The sequence below is a fragment of the Oncorhynchus clarkii genome, chromosome 22 (genome assembly GCF_045791955.1).
Source record: "Oncorhynchus clarkii lewisi isolate Uvic-CL-2024 chromosome 22, UVic_Ocla_1.0, whole genome shotgun sequence".
NCBI lineage: Eukaryota > Metazoa > Chordata > Actinopteri > Salmoniformes > Salmonidae > Oncorhynchus > Oncorhynchus clarkii.
The window spans coordinates 31,256,321-31,281,698 of record NC_092168.1 but is presented as its reverse complement, the minus strand read 5'-3'; the positions used below and the strand labels follow the sequence as shown (position 1 = coordinate 31,281,698).

Genomic DNA, 25,378 nt, shown 5'->3' with positions numbered 1-25,378 from the left:
CGATAAAGACCAAGTGTCGATAGTTACAATTTAATTATTTTACACTCCAGCATTTGCTTGAAAATACTTGACGTGCTTTACTGTATGCAGCTTAATCTTTTCCTAATGCTTATACTTTGTTCATGTTTACTCTCCCCACTCTGCTCAGACAGAGATTGGCTTCCGCTCTACTGCTCTGCCAAGCCCCCTCAGGCCACAGGCTCTTCATCTGGGCTGCAGTCACATCAGTCACGCTAGGGTGATGATCAATGCTCTGTCTGTGTCCAAACCACCCATATCAAGGAAACCAATACACACTAACACTTGTGCTTCCTCTCAGATAAATGCCCCGTTCCTTACATGGTACGAGACACCACATGAGCCATGTGTTTGAGCTTCAAAGTATTGCTGGGTCTTCACCCCTTTGGAGGAAGCCACAACAGACAAAGATGTATGCTTTACCTTTGATGAGACATCATGATGGGGGTTTCACATGGTATAGAGTTAACCATATGCTACGTGGGTTGGGAGGGTGTATTTATGAGTTCCAAAATATTGTTTTGGCCTCTCCTTTATCCCTATGGCATTGAGGATAAACTCAGCTGCTCACACGTCCTATTGTAAGAAAACTAAATGGGATGCATTAGAGAGAGTCCTCCTATCCCTTGGTTGTTTTCGTCGTCTAGCCTCTCCCTCTGTTCCGACCAAGACCCATCTGTCCCTCAGGTGTGTTCCTGCAAGTTTACACTTGCTCCCCAACCTACTGCTGCCACGAATGACGATGATACAGCAGGTGTGGCCAAGTTCAGTATGCAAACTACCTGGCCTAGACTAGGCCTATATCTAATTCAGTGCTACTGACACACTGGTCTTCATGATCAAGCTGTACTGTATTACAGTGGCATTTACATTCTCATAAATGACAGTGACATGAGTATAATTTGTTTAACTTCTGAATTTCTATTGTTATAGTATGCCTCTTTCCCAGCAAGGAGAGAAAATACTTCCCTTTCTACTTTCACATTGACTGAACATCTTCATTTTAAAGTTCAGAAATGTAACAATACCCTGAAAAGAGGTAGAGTTTCAGTAGCTTGGAGTGATGTAGTCTATCACTGTGCCAGAAGAAGAGCTACAGTTTCAGTAACTCAAGGATTCTCTGTGAAACCTCATCCTTCATTCTGAAAGAGATAATCAGCGTGGAGGTAGAGGCAACCATGTTGTTTAGTCTGTTGGGCACTGTGCAGACTGTCTGGGGTGGAGGTGAGCTTGTTCTGGGGTTTAGGGCCAGAGGTAGTGAGTTCGGGGGGGGGGGGGGGGGGGGGGGGTAAATGGAGTGACAGAAGCAGTGTTCGAATAACCATACTAAAATACTGTATACCACATACTATTATTTAATTTTAGTATACTGTAAACGAAAGGTATCCTTCGGTTGAGCGAACTAGCACATCGCCTGTCTACCGGAAGTTGATGTTGTTGCTAAGCAACCTCTTGCTAGCATATCAAATGACTAGCTCGACATTTTACGATTTTGGGTGTGTTTGTAAATTAAATCTGGAGCATTCAACGGCAGTCAAGCACCCAAGCTAATTGGCTAACGTTGGCTAGCTACTTCCTGACACAAATGAGATAACGCCTCACTGTGACCATTTTACTCGTCCTAGCAGAGCTGGTTAGGCTGTTTTCATGTCATCAAGAGCGCTGGTGACTATAACTGTGCTGCAACAATTGAATTACACTTTTTTTGCAGGCCATATTCTACAGGTGTCGTAAATTCAGCAGTTATTCTGCGCTCTGGCACACTCAGCCGAGAGTGATCTGAAATCTGAGTAAATAGCCAGAATTAACAATGTCCATTGAAATGCACAACAACTATACCACTTAGCTAAGAATGATGTGAATAATCAAGTCAATAAACATTGCGTAGTTAGTTAATATACTGCCTGGCAAGTTTAATGTATTAGTATCCAACTAACGTTAGGTAACTAGCTAACATACAGGTACATACTGCTGTAATGCTATGCGGTTCGTATGGATAGCGCGGCATTTGAAAAGTCATGACATTATTACATTGCTTAACATTTTATTAACATTTGGCATAATTAGTTAAAGCAAAGAATTTGTATCCGTTTCGTCGGACTTCGGCTGCATATTTTCCGCCATTTTCTTATAATCTGAAAACGTGAAGCCACGGCCATTTTCTGATGAATTGCATTGTGGGCCCTAAAAGCACAGAAATTGTGTACACTGCTTGTATACTTCGTATTTTGACGAATTTAGTACGACATCCAGGAACTTTTGGCTTAATAACTATATCCATACTATGACCAATAAGCAAACTATATACTAAATTCAAGTCACAAATAGTACAGTTTGTATGAGTATTTCAACACAGCCTGAGTGTCAGTCAGTGAGTGAAGTGAAAGCTGCAATATGTAACTTTTTGGGCAACCTGACCAAATTCACATTGAAAGATCTAACTATTTCTCTCTCATTGAAAGCAAGTCTAAGAAGTGGTAGATCTGTTCTATTCCCATTCTTAAATTTAGTTTTTGCGTCTCTTACTTTCGGTTTTGTAAACCAGCTTCAAACAGCTGAAAACACAATATTTTGGTTATTGAAAAGATACTTCACAGCGGTTTAGATGGTACAATGGTTCTGTACAGTATACTAGCTTGTTGTCAAACTGAAATTAGGAGAACTATTCGAATTTTAGCAACCAGGAAATGGCAGAGTGATTTCTACATCGTATACCTTGAATGGAGTGAATGTAATGAGAGGAGGGACGTTGTACTCTGCTTGCCTTTTCTCGAGGCTGGTTGGTTAATCTCTCTCAGTTTTAGTGGTCGACGCCCTGTGGGAGGCACTAAGCTAAAGCTCCCTGGCTGAGTCCGTCAGAGCGATTAGGGTGTAATCCCCCCAGGGATCCACATGCCTCACAGGCTCGTAGAACACACAGGCGCGTAGAACACACAGGCGCATAGAAACACACAGGCGCATAGAAACACACAGGCGCATAGAAACACACAGGCGCATAGAAACACACAGGCGCATAGAACACACAGGCTCAGCTAGCAACATAAGCAGCATGAGCATGCAGTGCCAGTGTGAGAGTACTGTGTACCAGACTACCCCTCTGCTCTCCCTCCCATCTACTTCAATTTGCACCCCTCTCCCCATCTGACTCTTCTACAAGGCCCCAACTGTCTGCTGATAGATCAAATGGTTGTTTTTGGCCTGGGTTCTAGACCAGACAATTCAGAACCATATCACACTTGATTCTGCTGAGGAGCTATGGCTCCATATGTCCACATGCGAGAAGGAAATCTGTGGGGTGCAACAACCCAATTTAAGCCTTTGACGATAAGCCTTCACCATGGTCATAACATCATATTTCCACTCAAATTAACCAAAATCACAATACAATAAATTGACACACACCCACAACAACTAGGTAACACAGTAGGTAGCCTAGTGGTTAGAGCATTGGACTAGTAACCGAAAGGTTGCAAGATTGAATCCCTGAGCTGACAAGGTTCAAATCTGTCGTTCTGCCCCTGAACAAGGCAGTTATAACCCACTGTTCCTAGGGGCCGATAAATATAGGTACAATTTAAAAAAACAACAACCAGTACACAGACAAGCAAGCACATGTAAATAAACATGCACAGGCAACTAAATCCTTGTCTCCTCCCATCTCCCCCCCAACATGCCCAGAATATCTCCTCAGTAATGCGCAGTGAACTCATTGCCAGTAGGTCTTATTTAAGATAGGCTCAAACAGCAAAGTGGTTAGCATGGCTAATGAAGAAAAGAGTTCAGAGCCAAGCCAGCTCTACTGTCCGATATGCCTTTACTCTAAAAGCATCCCATGCATGAGCCAGAACACAAGGCCTAGTCTGTGCACTAGAGGTCGACCGATTAATCGAAATGGCTGATTAATTAGGGCCGATTTCAAGTTTTCATAACAATCGGAAATCTGTATTTTTGGACACCGAATTTTTTGTATATTTTTTTTGCACCTTTATTTAACTAGGCAAGTCAGTCAAGAACAGATTCTTATTTTCAATGACGGCCTAGGAACGGTGGGTTAACTGCCTTGTTCAGGGGCAGAATGACAGATTTTTACCTTGTCAGCTCGGGGATTCAATCTTGCAACCTTACAGTTAACTAGTCCAACGCTCATACCACCTGATTACATTGCACTCCACAAGGAGACTGCCTGTTACACGAATGCAGCAAGAAGCCAAGGTAAGTTGCTAGCTAGCATTAAACTTATCTTATAAAAAACAATCCATCATAATCACTAATTAACTTCACATGGTTGATGATATTACTAGTTTATCTAGCGTGTCCTGCGTTGCATATAATTCATGCGGTGCGTATTCGGAAAAAGGACTGTCGTTGCTCCAATGTGTACCTAACCATAAACATCAATGCCTTTCTTAAAATCAATACACAAGTATATATTTTTAAACCTGCATATTTAGTTAATATTGCCTGCTAACATGACTCGTTGCGAAATGTGAAGACTATTTTTTCCTAACAAAGACAGCCAACTTCGCCAAACGGGGGATGATTTACAAAAAGCGCATTTGCGAAAAAAGCACAATCGTTGCACGACTGTACCTAACCATAAGCATCAATGCATTTCTTAAAATCAATAAAACAGAAGAAGTGTATATTTAAACCTGCATATTTAGCTAAAAGAAATCCAGGTTAGCAGGCAAAATTAACCAGGTGAAATTGTGTCACTTCTCTTGCGTTCATTGCACAGAGTCAGTGTATATGCAACAGTTTGGGCTGCCTAATTTGACAGAATTTTACGTAATTATGACATAACATTGAAGGTTGTGCAATGTAACAGGAATATTTAGACTTAGGGATGCCACCCGTTAGATAAAATACGGAACGGTTCCGTATTTCACTGAAAGAATAAACGTCTTGTTTTCGAGATGATAGGTAATTAATATGGTCAAATCCGGAAACTATGGCTCTTGTTTCTGTGTGTTATTATATTATAATTAAGTCTATGATTTGATAGAGCAGTCTGACTGAGCGGTGGTAGGCAGCAGCAGGCTCGTAAGCATTCATTCAAACAGCACTTTCCTGCATTTGCCAGCAGCTCTTCGCTGTGCTTCAAGTATTGCACTGTTTATAACTTCAAGCCTACCAACTCCGGAGATTAGGCAGGCAAAACTATAGTACCTATTGGAACATCCAATAGTCAAAGGTATATAAAATACAAATGGTATAGAGAAATAGTCCTATAATAACTACAACCTAAAACTTCTTACCTGGGAATATTGAAGACTCATGTTAAAAGGAACCACCAGCTTTCATATGTTCTCATGTTCTGAGCAAGGAACTGAAACGTTAGCTTTCTTACTTGGCACATATTGCACTTTTACTTTCTCCAACACTTTGTTTTTGCATTATTTAAAGCATTATTTATTTGAGGCTAAATTGATTTTATTGATGTATTATATTAAGTTAAAATAAGTGTTCATTCAGTATTGTTGTAATTGTCATTATTACAAATACATTTTTTTTTATTTAATCATCCGATTAAATCGGTATCGGCATTGAAAAATCATAATCGGTCGACCTCTACTGTGCACTGCTGAATATTATTTGACCTTAATTTGTATTAATTTCCATACAAGTCATCTCTCTCCCATCTACAGACAGGCATTGATACAGCCCAAAACTTCCATTAACATAGCCTACTGTACATTTGCATGCCCCATCCTTTATTTCCATGCTACAGTTCACATTGATGTACCGACACGCTGCCACAGCAGTCTAATAACAACTAGCTTAGTAGCTGATACAGCGTTTCTCCTAGGTTTTTTTAAGCAGCAGTAGAAAGGGTAGCTGTCCCCATAGACTTCCAGACATTGTGCTAACAGTAGTTACAAACTTCCTTCAACTGTATGCAGTTCATTGGACTATGGGTAAGTAGAAAAAGGGCTTAATTGCCAACGTCTTGCACTATCCCTTTAAAAAGCGCATCTCGGCAGAAATAGAAAATATATATTTTTTAAATGCTATCATATTTTTTTGGGAGCCATGGCAACAATTTGGGCCACCACTGCTAAGTGAATATAGAGGAAACACTGGCTGACACGTTCAGCTGACAGGAAAAGACTGAGGTGTTAACTCAACATCAGATCGGCTTCTGTGTTCAAACAAGCCGACCAGATAGACATCCCCTTGAAAGTTGCCTAGTAGAGGTCATGCATACACCATGGGGATCTGCCATCAACTCTGTCTCCTTCTAGACCTGCTGATGTGCGCTCGCTGGGCCGCCTGTTTGTTTAGAACGTGGCTAGTACAGGGCCCTATAAAAATCGGTTTTACTTTTTTCACAAATTCTGTTTTCTCCATTTACTTTTTTAAGTTTTCTGTTTACGGTTATTGCTCTACAAATCACATTTAATAGAATATCGAATTTGGTTGTTTTTCTAAGACCACAGCAATGCCAGAAACAGCAGGAGACCACTTTTGAGGTCTGGGAAACATTTTGAATTTTTACTCAACTGGGCACCAATCAGAGACCTTTATTTGGTTAGCGGGGTTTCTGTAGCACTCATGTGATTGCAGTGTTTGCAAAACAAATGGCCACTGAATTTATGCAAATAATCATGAGATCATTCTGCCAGGTAGGCATAGGCTACTTTGTAGTACTTTGTATTTAATTGAAAAGGTTTTTGGGAAAGCCTTTCCATTTACCAGAAGGCGGTTGTCATTACATTAGCATCATCACTAACAGCTACACAAAGTGGTAGACAAATGTGCACACAGACAGGGGCATCATTGATGTATTTTGTTCATGTCATATGATAATCTCAGGAAAATTAAGGAATTTTCTACTAAATTCAATGGAGTTAGTTGATGTCATAAATTTAATACATTTTTTATATTGTTGAATTCCGTTTCAATGTCTTGATTCCGTGTCCATCTGCAACTCAGATTTTATAGGGCCCTATAATATTACCATATTCTAGGGTGCCTCTGTGTTGTTAGGGAGTGTCTGTATAATTATGAAGTTGGGCAATATTTACATAATATTAGTGAACTGTTAAGTGGTTGCAGAGGAGCACTCTGGCTTGCTCTTGGCAGAACCCCTAATACACAACAAGGCATGTGCAGCTGCCCTGTCTCCTGCCCGCTGCCAATCACTCTGCGCCCGTTAATCAGGCAGAGTGTGAACAAGAGCCGACCCTCCCACTGTCCATCTCTCACGCCATCTGATGAGCTACTGCCACTGACCTTCACATTCCCTGAGACTGCTTTCCCAGCCAGGGAAGCATCATCTTGCCTACTGGGAAGTGGTTGGTTATTTAGAAACAAAACCACAACTATGGGGCAAAACAGACAGGGTTGGATTAGACCAGGAGTCTCCAACCCTGTTCCTGGAGATCTACCCTGCTGAAGGTTTCCGCTCCCCAGTTGTAACTAACCTGATTCGGCTTATCAACCAGCTAATTATTAGAATCAGGTGTGCTAGACTTGGGTTGGAGTGAAAACCTACAGGATGGTAGCTCTCCAGGAACAGGGTTGGAGAGCCCTGGCTTAGACTGTGAACATGTAAAATATATTTTTGCCATATTTGCATAGACATCACATCAGTCAAAACAAGACATGGTATCAATAAGATACAAAGAGCAGAAACAAGCCACCTATGATTCCTCACATGGCAGCTTCTTGTCATTGTTACTAGCTATCTGACCATTCAGAATCATAATGCACACGCCTTCCCGGCCACCGATGCTTGCACATCCTTTTCGTGCCATTGTCAGCCAGCCCATCTACGAAGCCCAAGAAATGTTGGCTATTTGGAATGGAGCCTATGCCTAAATGCCTCAAGGAACAATCCTGAATGAATGTTGCCTATTGGGTCCAAGAGAAGGCTACTCTGGTCCTCTTGCTTTGCCACGAAAAACGCTGACTTACCAAAGAAAACAAGATAACAGTTAACAAAATAATTACCCCAAAAGTTTCAAAGGAGCAAGCATACTGTAATGATAGGTCTTCTTCATCTTGTTACTCAAGTGAATAAAGTCTGAAGATGTTAATATAAACTAATTATAGCATGTGGAACCACTAGGCAAAGCTACAGAAATCCCCCTGCAGAGGTGCATTTGTTAAAGGCCACTTCAAACCAGGGAGGAAGAACATAACTGTGATTATACAGACAGACAGAAGGACTATAAGGTCAGAGGCTAAGAATGTGTGGGAAGGTGAAAATCAAAAGCCTATCTCTGTACAGTTTGTGGTCAAGATAAAGAGGTCCAATTACACATTTCTAGTGGAAAACCACAGAAACTCACTGAGGTTGGTGGAATATCCCACCTATATGAGAAAGTTAGGGTGTTAGGTCAAATAGTAGCTGATGAGGTCATCATCAATTCAGTTAACACCCTTTAATACCTACAGTGGCAAGTGAGTTGACCACTTTCTCTCCAGTTTGAACTTTGTAAACTATTAAATGGATTTTAATATTCATGTTTACAAAGAGACTGATTCCAAGGACATTGAATTTATGAATCTTTTGAGCTCCATGGACTTTATCCAACATGTTACTGGGCCCACCCATAACCGCAGCCATAATCTGGATGTGGTTATTACCAAGGGGCTTTCTACTGACATATCCTCTATTGTTGATGTTGCTTTATCTGATCACCACTGTGTTTTTTTTACTAGCTTGTAGCCCATAGCACAGGGTATTACTGAACACATGATTAAGAAACGCTATCTTACCTCTGAAGGTACTACAGCCTATAGACAGAAACTAAAACAGGAAGCACCCGAGCTCAGGAATGTTCAATGCTGGTCTGACCAATCGGATTCCACACTTCAAGATTGCTTCGATCACATGGACTGGGATATGTTCCGCATAGCGTCGAACAACAACACTGATGAAAACACTGAGCCGGTGAGCGAGTTTATTAGCAAGAGTGTCGGTGAGGTTGTACCCACAGCGTCTATTAAAACATTTGCCAACCAGAAACCGCAGCATTCGCGCAAAACTTAAAGCGTGAACCATTGCCTTTAATCAGGGCAAGGTGACCGGAAACATGACCAAATACAAACAGTGTAGCTATTCCCTCTGAAAGGCAATCAAACAAAATAAGCATCAGTATAGAGACAAAGTAGAGTCGCAATTCAACGGCTCAGACACGAGAGGTATGTGGCAGGGTCTCCAGTCAATCACGGAGTACAAAAGAAAAACCAGCCCCATCGCAGACCATGATGTCTTGCTCAGACAAACTAAACAACTTCTTTGCTTGCTTGAGGACAATACAGTGCCACTGACACAGCCCGCTACCAAAACCTGCGGGCTCTCCTTCACTGCAGCCAACATGAGTAAAACATTTAAACGTGTTAACCCTCGCAAGGCCGCAGGCCCAGACGGCATCCCCAGCCGCGTCCTCAAGAGCATGCGCAGACCAGCTGGCTGGTGTGTTAACGGACATATTCAATCAATCCTTATCCCAGTCTGCTGTTCCCACATGCTTCAAGCGGGCCACCATTGTTCCTGTTCCCAAAAAAGCTAAGGTAACTGAGCTAAATGACTACCGCCCCGTAGCACTCACTTCTATCATCATGAAGTGCTTTGAGAGACTAGTCAAGGACCATATCACCTCCACCCTACCTGACACCCTAAACCCACTCCAATTTGCTTACCGCCCCAATAGGTCCACAGACGACACAATCGCAATCACACTGCCCTAACCCATCTGGACAAGAGGAATACCTATGTAAGAATGCTGTTCATTGACTACAGCTCAGCATTTAACACCATAGTACCCTCCAAGCTCGAGACCCTGGGTCTCGACCCCGCTCTGTGCAACTAGGTGCTGGACTTCCTGACGGGCCACCACCAGGTGGTGAGGGTCGGTAACAACATCTCCACCCCGCTGACCCTCAACACTGGGGCCCCACAGGGGTGCGTTCTGAGCCCTCTCCTGTACACTCTGTTCACCCACGACTGCGTGGCCATGCACACCTCCAACTCAATCATAGAGTTTGCAGACGACACTACAGTGGTAGGCTTGATTACCAACAACAAAGAGACGGCCTACAGGGAGGAGGGGAGGGCCCTTGGAGTGTGGTGTCAGGAAAATAACCTCACACTCAACGTCAACAAAACAAAGGAGATGATCGTGGACTTCAGGAAACAGCAGAGGGAACACCCCCCTATCCACATCGACGGGACAGATGTGGTTAGGGTGGAAAGTTAAGTTCCTCAACGTACACATTACGGACAAACTGGAATGGTGGACCCACACAGACAGCATGGTGAAGAAGGCGCAGCAGCACCTCTAACCTCTGGAAGCTGAAGAAATTTGGCTTGTCACCAAACACACTCAAACTTTTACAGATGCACTATCGAGAGCATCCCGTCGGGCTGTATCACCGCCTGGTACAGCAACTGCTCCGCCCACAACCGTAAGGCTCTCCAGAGGGTAGTGGGGTCTGCACAACGCATCACCGGGGGCAAACTACCTGCCCTCCAGGACACCTACACCACCCGATGTCACAGGAAGGCCAAAAAGATCATCAAGGACAACAACCACCCGAGCCAATGCCTGAAGACCCTGCTATCATCCAGAAGGCGAGGTGAGTACAGGTGCATCAAAGCTAGGACCGAGAGACTGAAAAACAGCTTCTATCTCAAGGCCATCAGACTGTTAAACAGCCATCACTAACATTGAGTGGCTGCTGCCAACACACTGACTCAACTCCAGCCACTTTAATAATGTGAATTGATGGGAAATGATGTAAAATATATCACTAGCCAGTTTAAACAATGCTACCTAATATAATGTTTACATACCCTACATTATTCATCTCATATGTATACGTATATACTGTACTCTATATCATCTACTGCATCCTTATGTAATACAGTCTCACTAGCCACTAACTATGCCACTTTGTTTACATACTCATCTCATATGTATATACTGTACTCGATACCATCTACTGTATCTTGCCTATGCTGCTCTGTACCATCACTCATCCATATATCTTTATGTACATATTCTTTATCCCCTTACACTGTGTATAAGACAGTAGTTTTGGAATTGTTAGTTAGATTACTTGTTGGTTATTACTGCATTGTCGGAACTAGAAGCACAAGCATTTCGCTACACTCACATTAACATCTGCTAACCATGTGTATGTGACAAATACAATTTGATTTGGAAGTGTGACCTGTCATATTCAATTAAATGTTCTATCACTGAGTGGAATTTCTTTGAATTGCACTGAATTAAATTCTACTTCCTGTAACTAAACTAAACTAAAACTCAAATTCAACATCAACAATTGAGTTGAATGGGAGTCAATTAAAACATTCTGAATTGAGCCCAACCCTTCTATTTAGTGCACTACTTTTGACTGAAAATCTCTGGTCAAAAGTGCACTATAGGAATAAGGGAATAGGGTGCCATTTGGGCTGCAGATCTATCTCAGAGCGACGGTGTACTTTGTATGGCCTATTCATCTAATGTACACTCCTCATCTTGTTTTTCAGGCAGAAGTACAAAAACACATCTCAAAGGTACGTCCCATGGTGTCTGTCTGTCTACTGTCTATCTACTTTATCAAACATGCCCACATGCTATATAATGATACCAACTCTTCTTATCTTATGCATACAGTCATTAGCCTACAAATGTATAACACAAAGCATTGGTAGATGTTGCCTTAGATCAATCTTTCAACAAACAATCTGTTAGCGCTGAATTGTCATACGTAAAGATAATTTATTTAACAGTAAAGTATCTATAGGGTGAAGCGAGGCTGACTACCTGTTATGCGAGCGCAGCAAGGAGCCAAGGTAAGGTGCTAGGTAGCATTAAACTTATCTTATAAAAAACAATCAATCAATCTTAACATAATCACTAGTTAACTACATATGGTTGATGATATTACTAGTTTATCTAGCTTGTCCTGCGTTGCATATAATCGATGCGGTGCCTGTTAATTTATCATTGAATCACAGCCTACTTCGCCAAATGGGTGATTTAACAAGCGCATTCCTGAAAAAAAGCACTGTCTTTCCATCAATGTGTACCTAACCATAAACATCAATGCCTTTCTTAAAATCAATACACAAGTATATATTTTTAAACCTGCATATTTAATTAATATTGCCTGCAAACGTGAATTTATTTTAACTAGGGAAATTGTGTCACTTCTCTTGCGTTCTGTGCAAGCAGAGTCAGGGTATATGCATCAGTTTGGGCCGCATGGCTCGTTGCGAACTGTGTGAAGACCATTTCTTCCGAACAAAGACAGTAATTAATTTGCCAGAATTGTACATAATGACGACATAACATTGAAGGTTGCGCAATGTAACAGCAATATTTAGACTTAGGGATGTCACCTGTTAGATAAAATACGTAACGGTTCCGTATTTCACTGAAAGAATAAACGTTTTGTTTTTGAAATGATAGTTTCCGGATTTGACCATATTAATTACCTATGGCTCTTGTTTCTGTGTGTTATTATATTATAATTAAGTCTATGATTTGATAGAGCAGTCTGACTGAGCGGTGGTAGGCAGCAGCAGGCTCGTAAGCATTCATTCAAACAGCACTTTCCTGCATTTGCCAGCAGCTCTTCGCTGTGCTTCAAGCATTGCGCTGTTTATAACTTCAAGCCTACCAACTCCGGAGATGGGGCTGGCAAAACTATAGTACCTATTGGAACATCCAATAGTCAAAGGTATATGAAATACAAATGGTATAGAGAAATAGTCCTATAATAACTACAACCTAAAACTTATTACCTGGGAATATTGAAGACTCATGTTAAAAGGAACCACCAGCTTTCATATGTTCTGAGCAAGGAACTTAAACGTTGGATTTTTACATGGCACATAATTGCACTTTTACTTTCTCCAACACTTTGTTTTTGCATTATTTAAACCAAAATGAACATGTTTCATTATCTATTTGAGGCTAAATTGATTTTATTGATGTATTAATGTTAAGTTAAAATAAGTGTTCATTCAGTAGTTGTAATTGTCATTATTATACATGCGTGTGTGTATATACACACACGCAGTGGGGCAAAAAAGTATTTAGTCAGCCACCAATTGTGCAAGTTCTCCCACTTAAAAAGACAAGAGAGGCCTGTACCTATCATCATAGGTACACTTCAACTATGACAGACAAAATGAAAAAAAAAAAAAAATAGAAAATCACATTGTAGGATTTTTTATGAATTTATTTGCAAATTATGGTGGAAAAAAAGTATTTGGTCAATAACAAAAGTTTCTCAATACTTTGTTATATACCCTTTGTTGGCAATGACAGAGGTCAAACGTTTTTTGTAAGTCTTCACAAGGTTCACACACACTATTGCTGGTATTTTGGCCCATTCCTCCATGCAGATCCCCTCTAGAGCAGTGATGTTTTGGGGCTGTTGCTGGGCAACACAGACTTTCAACTCCCTCCAAAGATTTTCTATGAGGTTGAGATCTGGAGACTGGCTAGGCCACTCCAGGACCTTGAAATACTTCTTACGAAGCCACTCCAGTGTGTTACTGATGTGTGTTACTGATGGTAGGCTTTGTTACTTTTATCCCAGCTCTCTGCAGGTCATTTACTAGGTCCCCCCGTGTGGTTCTGGGATTTTTGCTCATCGTTCTTGTGATCATTTTGACCCCACGGGGTGAGATCTTCCATTTCCTAATAATTTCTCCACAGTTGATTTTTTTCAAACCAAGCTGCTTACCTATTGCAGATTCAGTCTTCCCAGCCTGGTGCAGGTCTACAATTTTGTTTCTGGTGTCCTTTGACAGCTATTTGGTCTTGGCCATAGCGGAGTTTGGAGTGTGACTGTTTGAGGTTGTGGTATACTGATAACAAGTTCAAACAGGTGCCATTAATACAGGTAACGAGTGGAGGACAGAGGAGCCTCTTAAAGAAGAAGTTACAGGTCTGTGAGAGCCAAAAATATTGCTTGTTTGTAGGTGACCAAATACTTATTTTCCACCATAATTTGCAAATAAATAAATTAAAAATTCTACAATGTGATTTTCTGGATTTTTTTTTCTAATTTTGTCTGTCATAGTTGAAGTGTACCTATGATGAAAATTACAGGCCTCTCATCTTTTTAAGTGGGAGAACTTGCACAATTGGTGGCTGACTAAATACTTTTTTGCCCCACTGTGTGTATATATATTTGTTTAAATAAAATAAAAATTGGCCAATTAATCGGTATCGGCTTTTTTTGCTCCTCCAAAGGTGTTTGATTGGAGGACCAATAATTGGTATCGGTGATGAAAAAAATCATAAAATCGGTCGACCTCTACATGGACACAAGTGTTTTTTTCAACAATTGTTTACAGACAGATTATTTCACTGCATCACAATTCCAGTGAGTCAGAAGTATACATACACCAAGTTGAATGCGCCTTTAAAAAGCTTGGAAAATTCAAGAAAATTATGTCATGGCTTTAGAAGCTTCTGATAGGCTAATTGACATCATTTGAGTCAATTGGAGGTGTACCTGTGGATGTATTTCAAGGCCTAACTTCAAACTCAGTGCGTCTTTGCTTGACATCATGGGAAAATCAAAAGAAATCAGCCAAGACCTCAAAAAAATTTTTTTTTTACCTCCACAAATATGATTCATCCTTGGGAGCAATTTCCAAACACCTGAAGGTACCGCGTTCATTCGTACAAACAATAGTACACAAGTATAAACACCATGGGACCACGCAGCCTTCATGCCTCTTAGGAATAAGACGCGTTCTGTCTCCTAAAGATGAATGTACTTTGGAGCAAAAAGTGCAAATAAATCCCAGAACAACAGCAAAGGACCTTGTGAAGATGCTGGAGGAAACAGGCACAAAAGTATTTATATCCACAGTAAAATGAGTCCTATATCAACATAACCTGAAATGCCGCTCAGTAAGGAAGAAGCCACTGCTCCAAAACTGCCATAAAAAAGCCAGACTACGGTTTGCAACTGCACATGGGGACAAAGATCATACTTTTTGGAGAAATGTCCTCAGATCCGATGAAACAAAAATAGAACTGTTTGGCCATAATGACCATGGTAATGTTTGGAGGAAAAGGGGAGGCTTGCCAGCCGAAGAACACCATCCCAACCGTGAAGTGCGGGGGCGGCAGCATCATATTGTGGGGGTGCTTTTGCTGCAGGAGGGACTGGTGCACTTCACAAAATAGATGGCATCATGAGGAAGTAAAATTGTGGATATATTGAAGCAACATCAAGACATCAGTCAGGAAGTTAAAGCTTGGTCACAAATGGTTCTTCCCGAATGGACAATGACCCCAAGCATACTTCCAAAGTTGTGGCAAAATGTCTTAAGGACAACAAAGTCAAGGTATTGGAGTGGCCATCACAAAGCCCTGACCTCAATCCCATATAAAATTTGTGGGCAGAACTGAAAAAGCGTGTGCGGGCAAGGAAACCTACAAACCTGACTCAGTTACACCGGCTCGGTCAGGAGGAATGGGCCAAAATTCACCTAACTTATTTTGGGGAGCTTGTGGAAGGCTACCCGGAACAGTCAAATCAAATCTTATTGGTCACATACACATGGTTAGCAATGTTAATGCGAGTGTAGCGAAATGCTTCTGTTTCTAGTTCCGACCACACAGTAATATCTAACAAGTAATCTAACAATTTCACAACAACTACCTTATACACACCAGTGTAAAGGAATGAATATGAATATGTACATATAAATATATGGATGAGCGATGGCTAAACGGCATAGCCAAGATGCAGTAGATGGTATAGAGTACAGTATATACAGTGCCTTGCGAAAGTATTCGGCCCCCTTGAACTTTGCGACCTTTTGCCACATTTCAGGCTTCAAACATAAAGATATAAAACTGTATTTTTTTTTGTAAAGAATCAACAACAAGTGGGACACAATCATGTAGTGGAACGACATTTATTGGATATTTCAAACTTTTTTAACAAATCAAAAACTGAAAAATTGGGCGTGCAAAATTATTCAGCCCCCTTAAGTTAATACTTTGTAGCGCCACCTTTTGCTGCGATTACAGCTGTAAGTCGCTTGGGGTATGTCTCTATCAGTTTTGCACATCGAGAGACTGCATTTTTTTCCCATTCCTCCTTGCAAAACAGCTCGAGCTCAGTGAGGTTGGATGGAGAGCATTTGTGAACAGCAGTTTTCAGTTCTTTCCACAGATTCTCGATTGGATTCAGGTCTGGACTTTGACTTGGCCATTCTAACACCTGGATCTGTTTATTTTTGAACCATTCCATTGTAGATTTTGCTTTATGTTTTGGATCATTGTCTTGTTGGAAGACAAATCTCCGTCCCAGTCTCAGGTCTTTTGCAGACTCCATCAGGTTTTCTTCCAGAATGGTCCTGTATTTGGCTCCATCCATCTTCCCATCAATTTTAACCATCTTCCCTGTCCCTGCTGAAGAAAAGCAGGCCCAAACCATGATGCTGCCACCACCATGTTTGACAGTGGGGATGGTGTGTTCAGCTGTGTTGCTTTTACGCCAAACATAACGTTTTGCATTGTTGCCAAAAAGTTCAATTTTGGTTTCATCTGACCAGAGCACCTTCTTCCACATGTTTGGTGTGTCTCCCAGGTGGCTTGTGGCAAACTTTAAACAACACTTTTTATGGATATCTTTAAGAAATGGCTTTCTTGCCACTCTTCCATAAAGGCCAGATTTGTGCAATATATGACTGATTGTTGTCCTATGGACAGAGTCTCCCACCTCAGCTGTAGATCTCTGCAGTTCATCCAGAGTGATCATGGGCCTCTTGGCTGCATCTCTGATCAGTCTTCTCCTTGTATGAGCTGAAAGTTTAGAGGGACGGCCAGGTCTTGGTAGATTTGCAGTGGTCTGATACTCCTTCCATTTCAATATTATCGCTTGCACAGTGCTCCTTGGGAAATCTTTTTGTATCCAAATCCGGCTTTAAACTTCTTCACAACAGTATATCGGACCTGCCTATTGTGTTCCTTGTTCTTCATGATGCTCTCTGCACTTTTAACGGACCTCTGAGACTATCACAGTGCAGGTGCATTTATACGGAGACTTGATTACACACAGGTGGATTGTATTTATCATCATTAGTCATTTAGGTCAACATTGGATCATTCAGAGATCCTCACTGAACTTCTGGAGAGAGTTTGCTGCACTGAAAGTAAAGGGGCTGAATAATTTTGCACGCCCAATTTTTCAGTTTTTGATTTGTTAAAAAAGTTTGAAATATCCAATAAATGTCGTTCCACTTCATGATTGTGTCCCACTTGTTGTTGATTCTTCACAAAAAAATAAAATTGTATATCTTTATGTTTGAAGCCTGAAATGTGGCAAAAGGTCGCAAAGTTCAAGGGGGCCGAATACTTTCGCAAGGCACTGTACATATGAGATGAGTTAATGTAGGGTATGTAAACATTATACAAAGTGGAATTGTTTAAAGTGACTAGTTATACATTTATTACATCCAATTTTGAATGATTAAATTGGCTAGAGATTTGAGTCAGTATGTTGGCAGCAGCCACTTAATGTTAGTGATGGCTGTTTAACAGTCTGAAGACCTTGAGATTGAAAAACAGCTTCTGTCTCACGATCCCTGCTTTGATGCACCTGTACTGACCTCGCCTTCTGGATGATAGCGGGGTGAACAGGCAGTGGCTCGGGTGGTTGTTGTCCTCAATGTTCTTTTTGGCCTTCCTGTGACATCGGGTGGTGTAGGTGTCATGGAGGGCGGGTAGTTTGCCCCCGGTGGTGCGTTGTGCAGGCCTAACTACCCTCTGGAGAGCCTTGCAGTTGTGGGTGGAGCAGTTGCCGTACCAGGCGGTGATACAGCCCGACAGGATGTTCTCGATTGTGCATCTGTAAAAGTTTGTGAGTGGTTTTTGGTGACAAGCCAAATTTCTTCAGCCTCCTGAGGTTGAAGAGGCGCCGTTGCGCCTTCTTCACCACGCTGTCTGTGTGGGTGGACCATTTCAGTTTGTCCGTGATGTGTACGCCAAGGAACTTAAAACTTTCCACCTTCTCCACTACTGTCCCGTCAATGTGGATAGGGGGGTGCTCCCTCTGCTGTGTCCTGAAGTCCACGATCATCTCCTTTGTTTTGTTGACATTGAACGTGAGGTTATTTTCCTGACACCACACTCTGTTTGATCCAAGTTAAACAATTTAAAGGCAATCCTACCAAATACTAATTGAGTGTATGTAAACTTCTGACCCACAGGGAATGTGATGAAAGAAATTAAAAGCTTAAATAAGTAATTCTCTACTATTATTCTGACATTTTACATTCCTAAAATAAAGTGGTGTTACTAACTGACCTAAGACAGGGCATTTGTACTAGGATTAAATGTCAGGAATTGTGAAAAACTGAGTTTAAATGTATTTAGCTAAGGTGTATGTAAACTTCCGACTTCAACCTTGTGAGATATATATATATAACCCATTGACAGCATTATCAGAAAGCACAGCAAGATACACAACTTTACATTTGTGCCACCAGAGGATTTTAGCTCCACAAATCAATTAGGCTACATAAGTGATTAAAATACTTTGATGACTCACAACTTCCTCCAGCTAAATCAAGACAAGACCGAGGTACTTATTGTCAGAGCCAAAGCACATAGAGAATCTAGCCGCACATTTAAATTCACAGGCAATAAAGATAAAACACCAGGTAAAAAACCTGATTTAGATTCTGAACTAAATTTGTCAACTGCAAAACATACAGAATGCTGCAGCACACGTAATGACCAAGATGGAGAGCACACATTACACCAGTTTTAAGGTCTGCACGGGCTGCCTGTGAGATTTAGAATACATTTTAAGATTCTTCTATTGGTTTTTAAAATCAACCCGCAATTGTGCACCAAAATACATGTCAGACATGCTTTAATGGTATCTACCTAGTAGGTCCCTCAGTGATTATGCCCCCAGCCTCTGGAATAGCCTGCCGGAGAACCTGAAGATGCTTTCCTGTAAAGCATATTGTCTGAAATGTGCTGTATAAATAAAGCTTGATTTGACCAATGCATGGTAGTTCCATTATCCATATTGACTGTATGTAACCCTGTATTGTTTTGTGTTGTGATAAATGTAATACAACGCTGGGCTTGTTGGGAGACCAAAGACAAATTTCCTCAAGGGGAAACAGTCTAGGCTGTGAGAATCTTAATGGGTGGAAGGATAGAAGACAGAACTGTGTACTGAAAAATGTATTGAATGGTATGAGTCAGCGAGCGGAGACAGATGGAGTTATTTGCAATGCAGACTCGCCTGCCACTTCACATCATCTTCTCAGAGGCAACCTGCCCAATTGGCATGGATTTGATGATAAGTGAGCAGACATCATATGAGTGCTGTCTCACGCTCCTACTCTTCTTATCAGTTGTGAGCATATGCATTGTGTCATGTAGGCGTCTGTACTGCATATTTCACATACCATATTTATTCATGTATTTCTTAAGATGTTGTTAATGTGCAATAGAAATTTCCCCCCTGGGGACAAAGTTTCTTATTTTAGATTATTTCTAAATACCTGGCATCATACCGTTCTTAGAAATGAATGTTGTGTCTGTCCATTTCTTGGTCCAACCAACACTGACAAACAACAGAATGATGACAATTCAGTGTTGATAACCCTTATCAAAACGCTACTGTTGTTCTTGGAATGAGAAATAACAGTTGATGGTATATCAATGTAAGCAGCGGGGACTGAACAAGTGCTGGCTTCAAGTGACAAACAAGTTCCAGCTGATCTCCAAAACTCAAAACATTAAATTGACATTCAGCCTGCCATTTGCAAAGAAGGGGAAAGAAAGCAGTAACTGGCAGCCCCTGTAGGCTATAATTTCACGTTAGATAATGGTGGTCAGTGAATTGTTGAGAGCTGATTAAGCAAGTCTCAGACCTAATGTTAAATTTAGACACATTTGGCCAAATATTACTTTCGCTTAGTTCAAATGTATCTAATTTCGGTAATTAGCTAGCTATATATAATGTATTGGCTAGATCTCTGATCTGGCTAAAGGAGCTAACTAGGGGATTGACGTCTTAATTTTGCCATCTGTGTCTGTTCAACTGTGACAATGTTTTCTAACGTTAGATAACCAACGTTAACGTACTTATTATTATTTATTTTTTCACCTTTATTTATTTAACCAGGTAGGCCAATTGAGAACAACTTCTCATTTACAACTGTGACCTGGCCAAGATAAAGCAAAGCAGTGCGACAAAAACACAGTTACACATAAACAAACGTACAGTCAATAACACAATCCTTGATGGCTATTCGCAGTTGTAATTACTCACCTTGTCCTCGGGAATTAGGGATTCGCTGTCCTTTTTCATGTCTTTCTGCCCGAGGGCCGAATTAAAGGATACCTTCACCATCGTGAAATTTGCACTGGTTGATTTCAAAATTACAGAGCGAGTGTGTTTAGCACGTCGAAGTTGGTTGGAATCTTGCTGCTGTAGACCGCGCAGATAAACACACACAGCTCGTGCTGCCCGACTCAACCAAATATTCTCCTCAACTCAACAGCTGAGCGCCGAGGACCTAACTTCCAGAGAATACTATTTTCTTCTGTATAGATGTGGCTCCGCCTCTTTCTATTTTTGCCTCAGTGACTTCGCCAACAGAATGCATTTTCACTCCTTTCCAACAGACGTCGCTAGCACGCTTTATTTCCACACAACAAAACATCAGCTCTATTTCCTGTTCTGCGCAGTGGCGTGGAAACAATAATGGCGGTGACTGATAAATCTACGAAAGAGCGATTATTATCGGTACTGGACGATTTAGAAGTGTTATCCAGGTACGAATGTATTATTTTCTCACCGGAATAATTGTTTCCTGAACAGCCATTCAAATGATCTAGTTTGTAGTTTATTCAACAATGCCTACGTTTTGTGTTCTGAGTGTAATGTTACTGCTAGGCCAGTGGTTCCCAACCAGGGGTACTGGGACCCCTGGGGGTAATTGGCCTATCCACTAGGGGTACTTGAGAAGACTCATGAGATCATAGTTACTGGTTAAATGCACATGAGGGGGTACATTAGGTGTACTCCAAGGCAGAGCAAAGTTCAGTTGGTGGTACAGTAACCGAAAAATGTTGTGAACTACTGTTGTATAGGCTATAACGTCAGCCATGGATTGTGTATATACACTGCTCAAAAAAAATAAAGGGATCACTAAAATAACACATCCTAGATCTGAATGTGTTGAATGTGCTGACAACAAAATCACACAAATGATCAATGGAAATCAAATTTATCAACCCCATGGAGGTCTGGATTTGGCGCCACACTCAAAATTAAACTGGAAAACCACACTACAGGCTGATCCAACTTTGATGTAATGTCCTTAAAACAAGTCAAAATGAGCCTCAGTAGTGTGTGTGGCCTCCGCGTGCCTGTATGACCTCCCTACAACGCTTGGGCATGCTCCTGATGAGGTGGCGGATGGTCTCCTGAGGGATCTCCTCCCAGACCTGGACGTTGGTGGATGGAGCGAGACATGATGTCCCAGATGTCCTCAAGTGGATTCAGGTTTGGGGAACGGGCGGGCCATTCCATAGCATCAATGCCTTCCTCTTGCAGGAACTGCTGACACACTCCAGCCACATGAGGTCTAGCATTGTCTTGCATTAGGAGGAACCCAGGGCCAACCGCACCAGCATATGGTCTCACAAGGGGTCTGAGGATCTCATCTCGGTACCTAATGGCAGTCAGGCTATCTCTGGCGAGCACATGGAGGGCTGCGCGGCCCTCCAAAGAAATGCCACCCCACACCATGACTGACCCACCGCCAAACCGGTCATGCTGGGGGATGTTGCATGCAGCAGAACGTTCTCCACGGTGTCTCCAGACTCTGTCACGTCTGTCACATGTGCTCAGTGTGAACCTGCTTTCATCTATGAAGAGCACAGGGCGCCAGTGGTGAATTTGCCAATCTTGGTGTTCTCTGGCAAATGCCAAACGTCCTGCACGGTGTTGGGCTGTAAAGCACAACCCCCACCTGTGGGCATCGGGCCCTCATACCACCCTCATGGAGTCTGTTTCTGACCGTGTGAGCAGACACATGCACATTTGTGGCCTGCTGGAGGTCATTTTGCAGGGCTCTGGCAGTGTTCCTCCTGCTCCTCCTTGCACAAAGGCGGAGGTAGCGGCCCTGCTGCTGGGTTGTTGCCCTCCTACGGCCTCCTCCACGTCTCCTGATGTACTGGCCTGTCTCCTGGTAGCGCCTCCATGCTTTGGACACTACGCTGACAGACACAGCAAACCTTCTTGCCACAGCTCGCATTGATGTGCCATCCTGGATGAGCTGCACTACCTGAGCCACTTGTGTGGGTTGTAGACTCCGTCTCATGCTACCACTAGAGTGAACACACCGCCAGCATTCAAAAGTGACCAAAACATCCGCCAGGAAGCATAGGAACTGAGAAGTGGTCTGTGGTCACCACCTGCAGAACCACTCCTTTATTGGGGGTGTCTTGCTAATTGCCTATAATTTCCACCTGTTGTCTATTCCATTTGCACAACAGCATGTGAAATTTATTGTCAATCAGTGTTGCTTCCTCAGTGGACAGTTTGATTTAACAGAAGTGTGACTTGGAGTTACATTGTGTTGTTTAAGTGTTCCCTTTATTTTTTTGAGCAGTGTATAAAACCCAATGTTACTTGTATTTCAGGGAATTGATAGAGATGCTTGCACTGTCAAGGAGCCAAAAACTCCCCCAAGGAGGCGAGGACACCCAGGTAGCTGGCACCTGATTCAACCTAAAACTATATTTAAATGTAGCAACAATATCTGCAATCCAAGCTATTCAAAGAATTATAAGATGTGCACCATAACTGAACATACCACTCAGATTTAGTTTGCATTTTGTGAAATAGGTTTGAGTGCTTTTCTCCACACAACTTTGTGTCAATAGACTACTATCTTACAATGTGCAGTCGGTCAGAAGTCTGAATGCACGTGTTTTGCTGTGGGTAGATCCTGGAGCTGCTGGTGCAGCGAGACAGAGAGTTCCAGGAGCTGATGAGGGTGGCACAGGAGCAGGGCAAGGTGCACCAAGAGATGCAGGTCCTGGAGAAGGAGGTGGAGAAGAGAGACTGCGACATCCAGCAGCTCCAGAAACAGCTGAAGGAGGCTGAACATATACTGGTGAGAATAGTGGCGCTGGAGAATGATAAGAAATCCTAAAGAGTCTATACAATGTGTTTCCTTTATTAAATTGGAACCCAACAGCACATTGTTTATGGCTTTGATTCAACCTAACCTTTTTTGCCCAAACTTCTCTCTTCTAGGCGACTGCTGTATACCAAGCAAAGGAGAAGCTAAAATCTATTGATAAGGCCAGAAAAGGTGAGCCTGATTTTCACAGCATTCGTCTGAGTACCTGGAGAGCTTTCTGATACATAAATACCACCAGAGATTATAGATGTGAAACTAAAATAACTGTTGTCTTTCAGGGAGCATCTCCTCAGAAGAGATCATCAAATATGCCCACAGGATTAGTGCCAGCAATGCAGTGTGTGCCCCTCTCAACTGGGTACCAGGTTTGTCTTCTTTCTGACCTTTTTTTATTTTGTTTTGAAGTCTTAGATCCCCCAGATCCTCCTTCCCTTGCATGTTCCTTCTCTCCAGACTGGAATTTCCTCTCGGTAGTGATAGTGGCTGAGGTTCAAATACTCCCTATCACAGCAGTGACTAGCATTCACAATACTACAGTAATTACTCTTCAATCGACTTGATGACATTCCTTATAACAGGTGATCCACGTAGACCTTACCCGACTGACCTGGAGATGCGCAGTGGAATGTTGGGTCACATGAGCAATCTGCCAACTAATGGCGTGAACGGACACCTCCCTGGAGATGCACTGGCTGCTGGGAGATTGCCGGGTATGCTTTTGTTTTATGTGTGGTTCCTTTCTTCTACAAATTGAGTCAACTGTTTTTTTCTTCTATGGTCTGTGTGTTTGATATGATTCTGTGGACTATACTGTATAATACTAACCCTATCGCACAGCTCAAATACTCTTTCCTTCCTTCCCTCCTCAGATGTGCTTACACCCCAGTACCCCTGGCAATCGTCCGACGTCTCAGTGGGTATGCTCCCCCCGCACCATGGCAACGACTTTGGGCTGGAGCCCCCCGGCCACAACAAAGAGAACGAGGATGACGTGGAAGCTATGTCTACAGACTCATCCAGCAGCAGCAGCGACTCGGACTGACTGGCTGAGTGTGTGTCTGTCTGTCCATCCGTCAATCAGCCCGCCCACCTGTGTGTATATATCTGAATCATCAGCTGACTGTGTGTTGGGAATTGGACACTCCCAGTACCTCGTAGAGCCAGCTATCCATCACACTCATAACCTATACGAAAAGCTAGAGTTTGAGCACTCTGACCCTCTCTTTTCCCAGCTTGTTGATGAAACATTTGTACTAAATTATGTCATCCCCAATGTAATACACTATATATACTTTTGAATGTGGACACCCCTTCAAATTAGTGGATTTGGTTATTTCAGCCACACCCTTTGCTGACAGGTGTATACAATCGAGCACACAGCTATGCAATCTCCATTGATGAACTTTGTCAGTAGAAGGGCCTTACTAAAGAGCTTAGTGACGTTCAACGTGGCAACATCATAGGATGCCACCTTTCCAACAAGTCAATTCGTCAAATTTCTACCCTGCTAGAGCTGCCCCTGTCAACAGTGCTGTTCTCTGGAGTGATGTGTCATGCTGTGCCATCTGGCAGGCCGACGGACGGATCTGGATTTGGCGGATGCCAGGAGAACGCTACCTGCCCGACTGAATAGTGCCAACTGTACAGTTTGGTGGAGGAGGAATAATGGTCTGAGGCTGTTTTTCATGGTTCGGGCTAGGCCCCTTAGTTCCAGTGAAGGGAAATCTTAACTCTACAAGATACAATGACATTCTAGACGATTCTGTGCTTCCAACCTTGTGGCAACAGTTTGAGGAAGGCCCTTTCTTGTTTCAGCATGACAATGCCCCCATGTACAAAGCGAGGTCCATAAAGAAATGGTCTGTTGAGATCGGTGTGGAAGAACTTGACTGATCTGCACAGAGCCCTAATCTCAACCTCATCGAACACATTTGGATACGCTGATTCAGTTCAGGGAAATGTCTGATACTACGTAACTCTGATGGTGATAACAATGGCGTATTCCTTTCATTGTCTATCTGGCTCCCCATCATTTGTTTATTTTGTTTTTTTTAGAGACTGACAATGGGGAATAGTGTTGAAAAGTACATGTACCCTTGAAGGGAATATAAATGTATTTGTTTTGAAAGAATGTGTTGCAGATTTAAACCCAAGTGCTCCTTAACGTCTCTG

At 42.2% G+C, this 25,378-nt stretch overlaps 2 protein-coding genes across 2 annotated transcripts in view; one reads left to right on the top strand and one right to left on the bottom strand.

Moving 5' to 3' along the window:
• Positions 1-20,635, bottom strand: part of LOC139380771 (integral membrane protein 2B-like) — a 33,507-nt gene extending 12,872 nt beyond the window's left edge. The window contains exon 1 of the mRNA XM_071123785.1: positions 20,320-20,635. Within this exon, the coding sequence (XP_070979886.1) occupies positions 20,320-20,400 (81 nt within the window). The 5' untranslated portion in view covers positions 20,401-20,635. The remainder of the gene's footprint in view (positions 1-20,319) is intronic.
• Positions 20,636-20,726: 91 nt separating this feature from the next.
• LOC139380770 (mediator of RNA polymerase II transcription subunit 4-like) lies at positions 20,727-25,354 on the top strand. Its single transcript, XM_071123784.1, has 7 exons — positions 20,727-20,825; positions 22,701-22,767; positions 23,006-23,176; positions 23,320-23,377; positions 23,485-23,571; positions 23,785-23,916; positions 24,076-25,354. Exons 1-7 carry the CDS (start codon positions 20,755-20,757, stop codon positions 24,246-24,248), a joined length of 759 nt encoding a protein of 252 aa, XP_070979885.1. The 5' UTR covers positions 20,727-20,754; the 3' UTR covers positions 24,249-25,354.
• The last annotated feature ends 24 nt before the right edge of the window (positions 25,355-25,378 follow it).

Excerpts from the sequence above, each read along its gene's own strand:
- LOC139380770 (XM_071123784.1), top strand. The coding sequence starts at position 20,755 with ATGGCGGTGACTGATAAATCTACGAAAGAGCGATTATTATCGGTACTG. Across the intron at positions 22,768-23,005 it reads AAGGAGGCGAGGACACCCAG|ATCCTGGAGCTGCTGGTGCA; the intron begins GTAGCTGGCACC and ends TGCTGTGGGTAG. Across the intron at positions 23,917-24,075 it reads GGCTGCTGGGAGATTGCCGG|ATGTGCTTACACCCCAGTAC; the intron begins GTATGCTTTTGT and ends TTCCCTCCTCAG.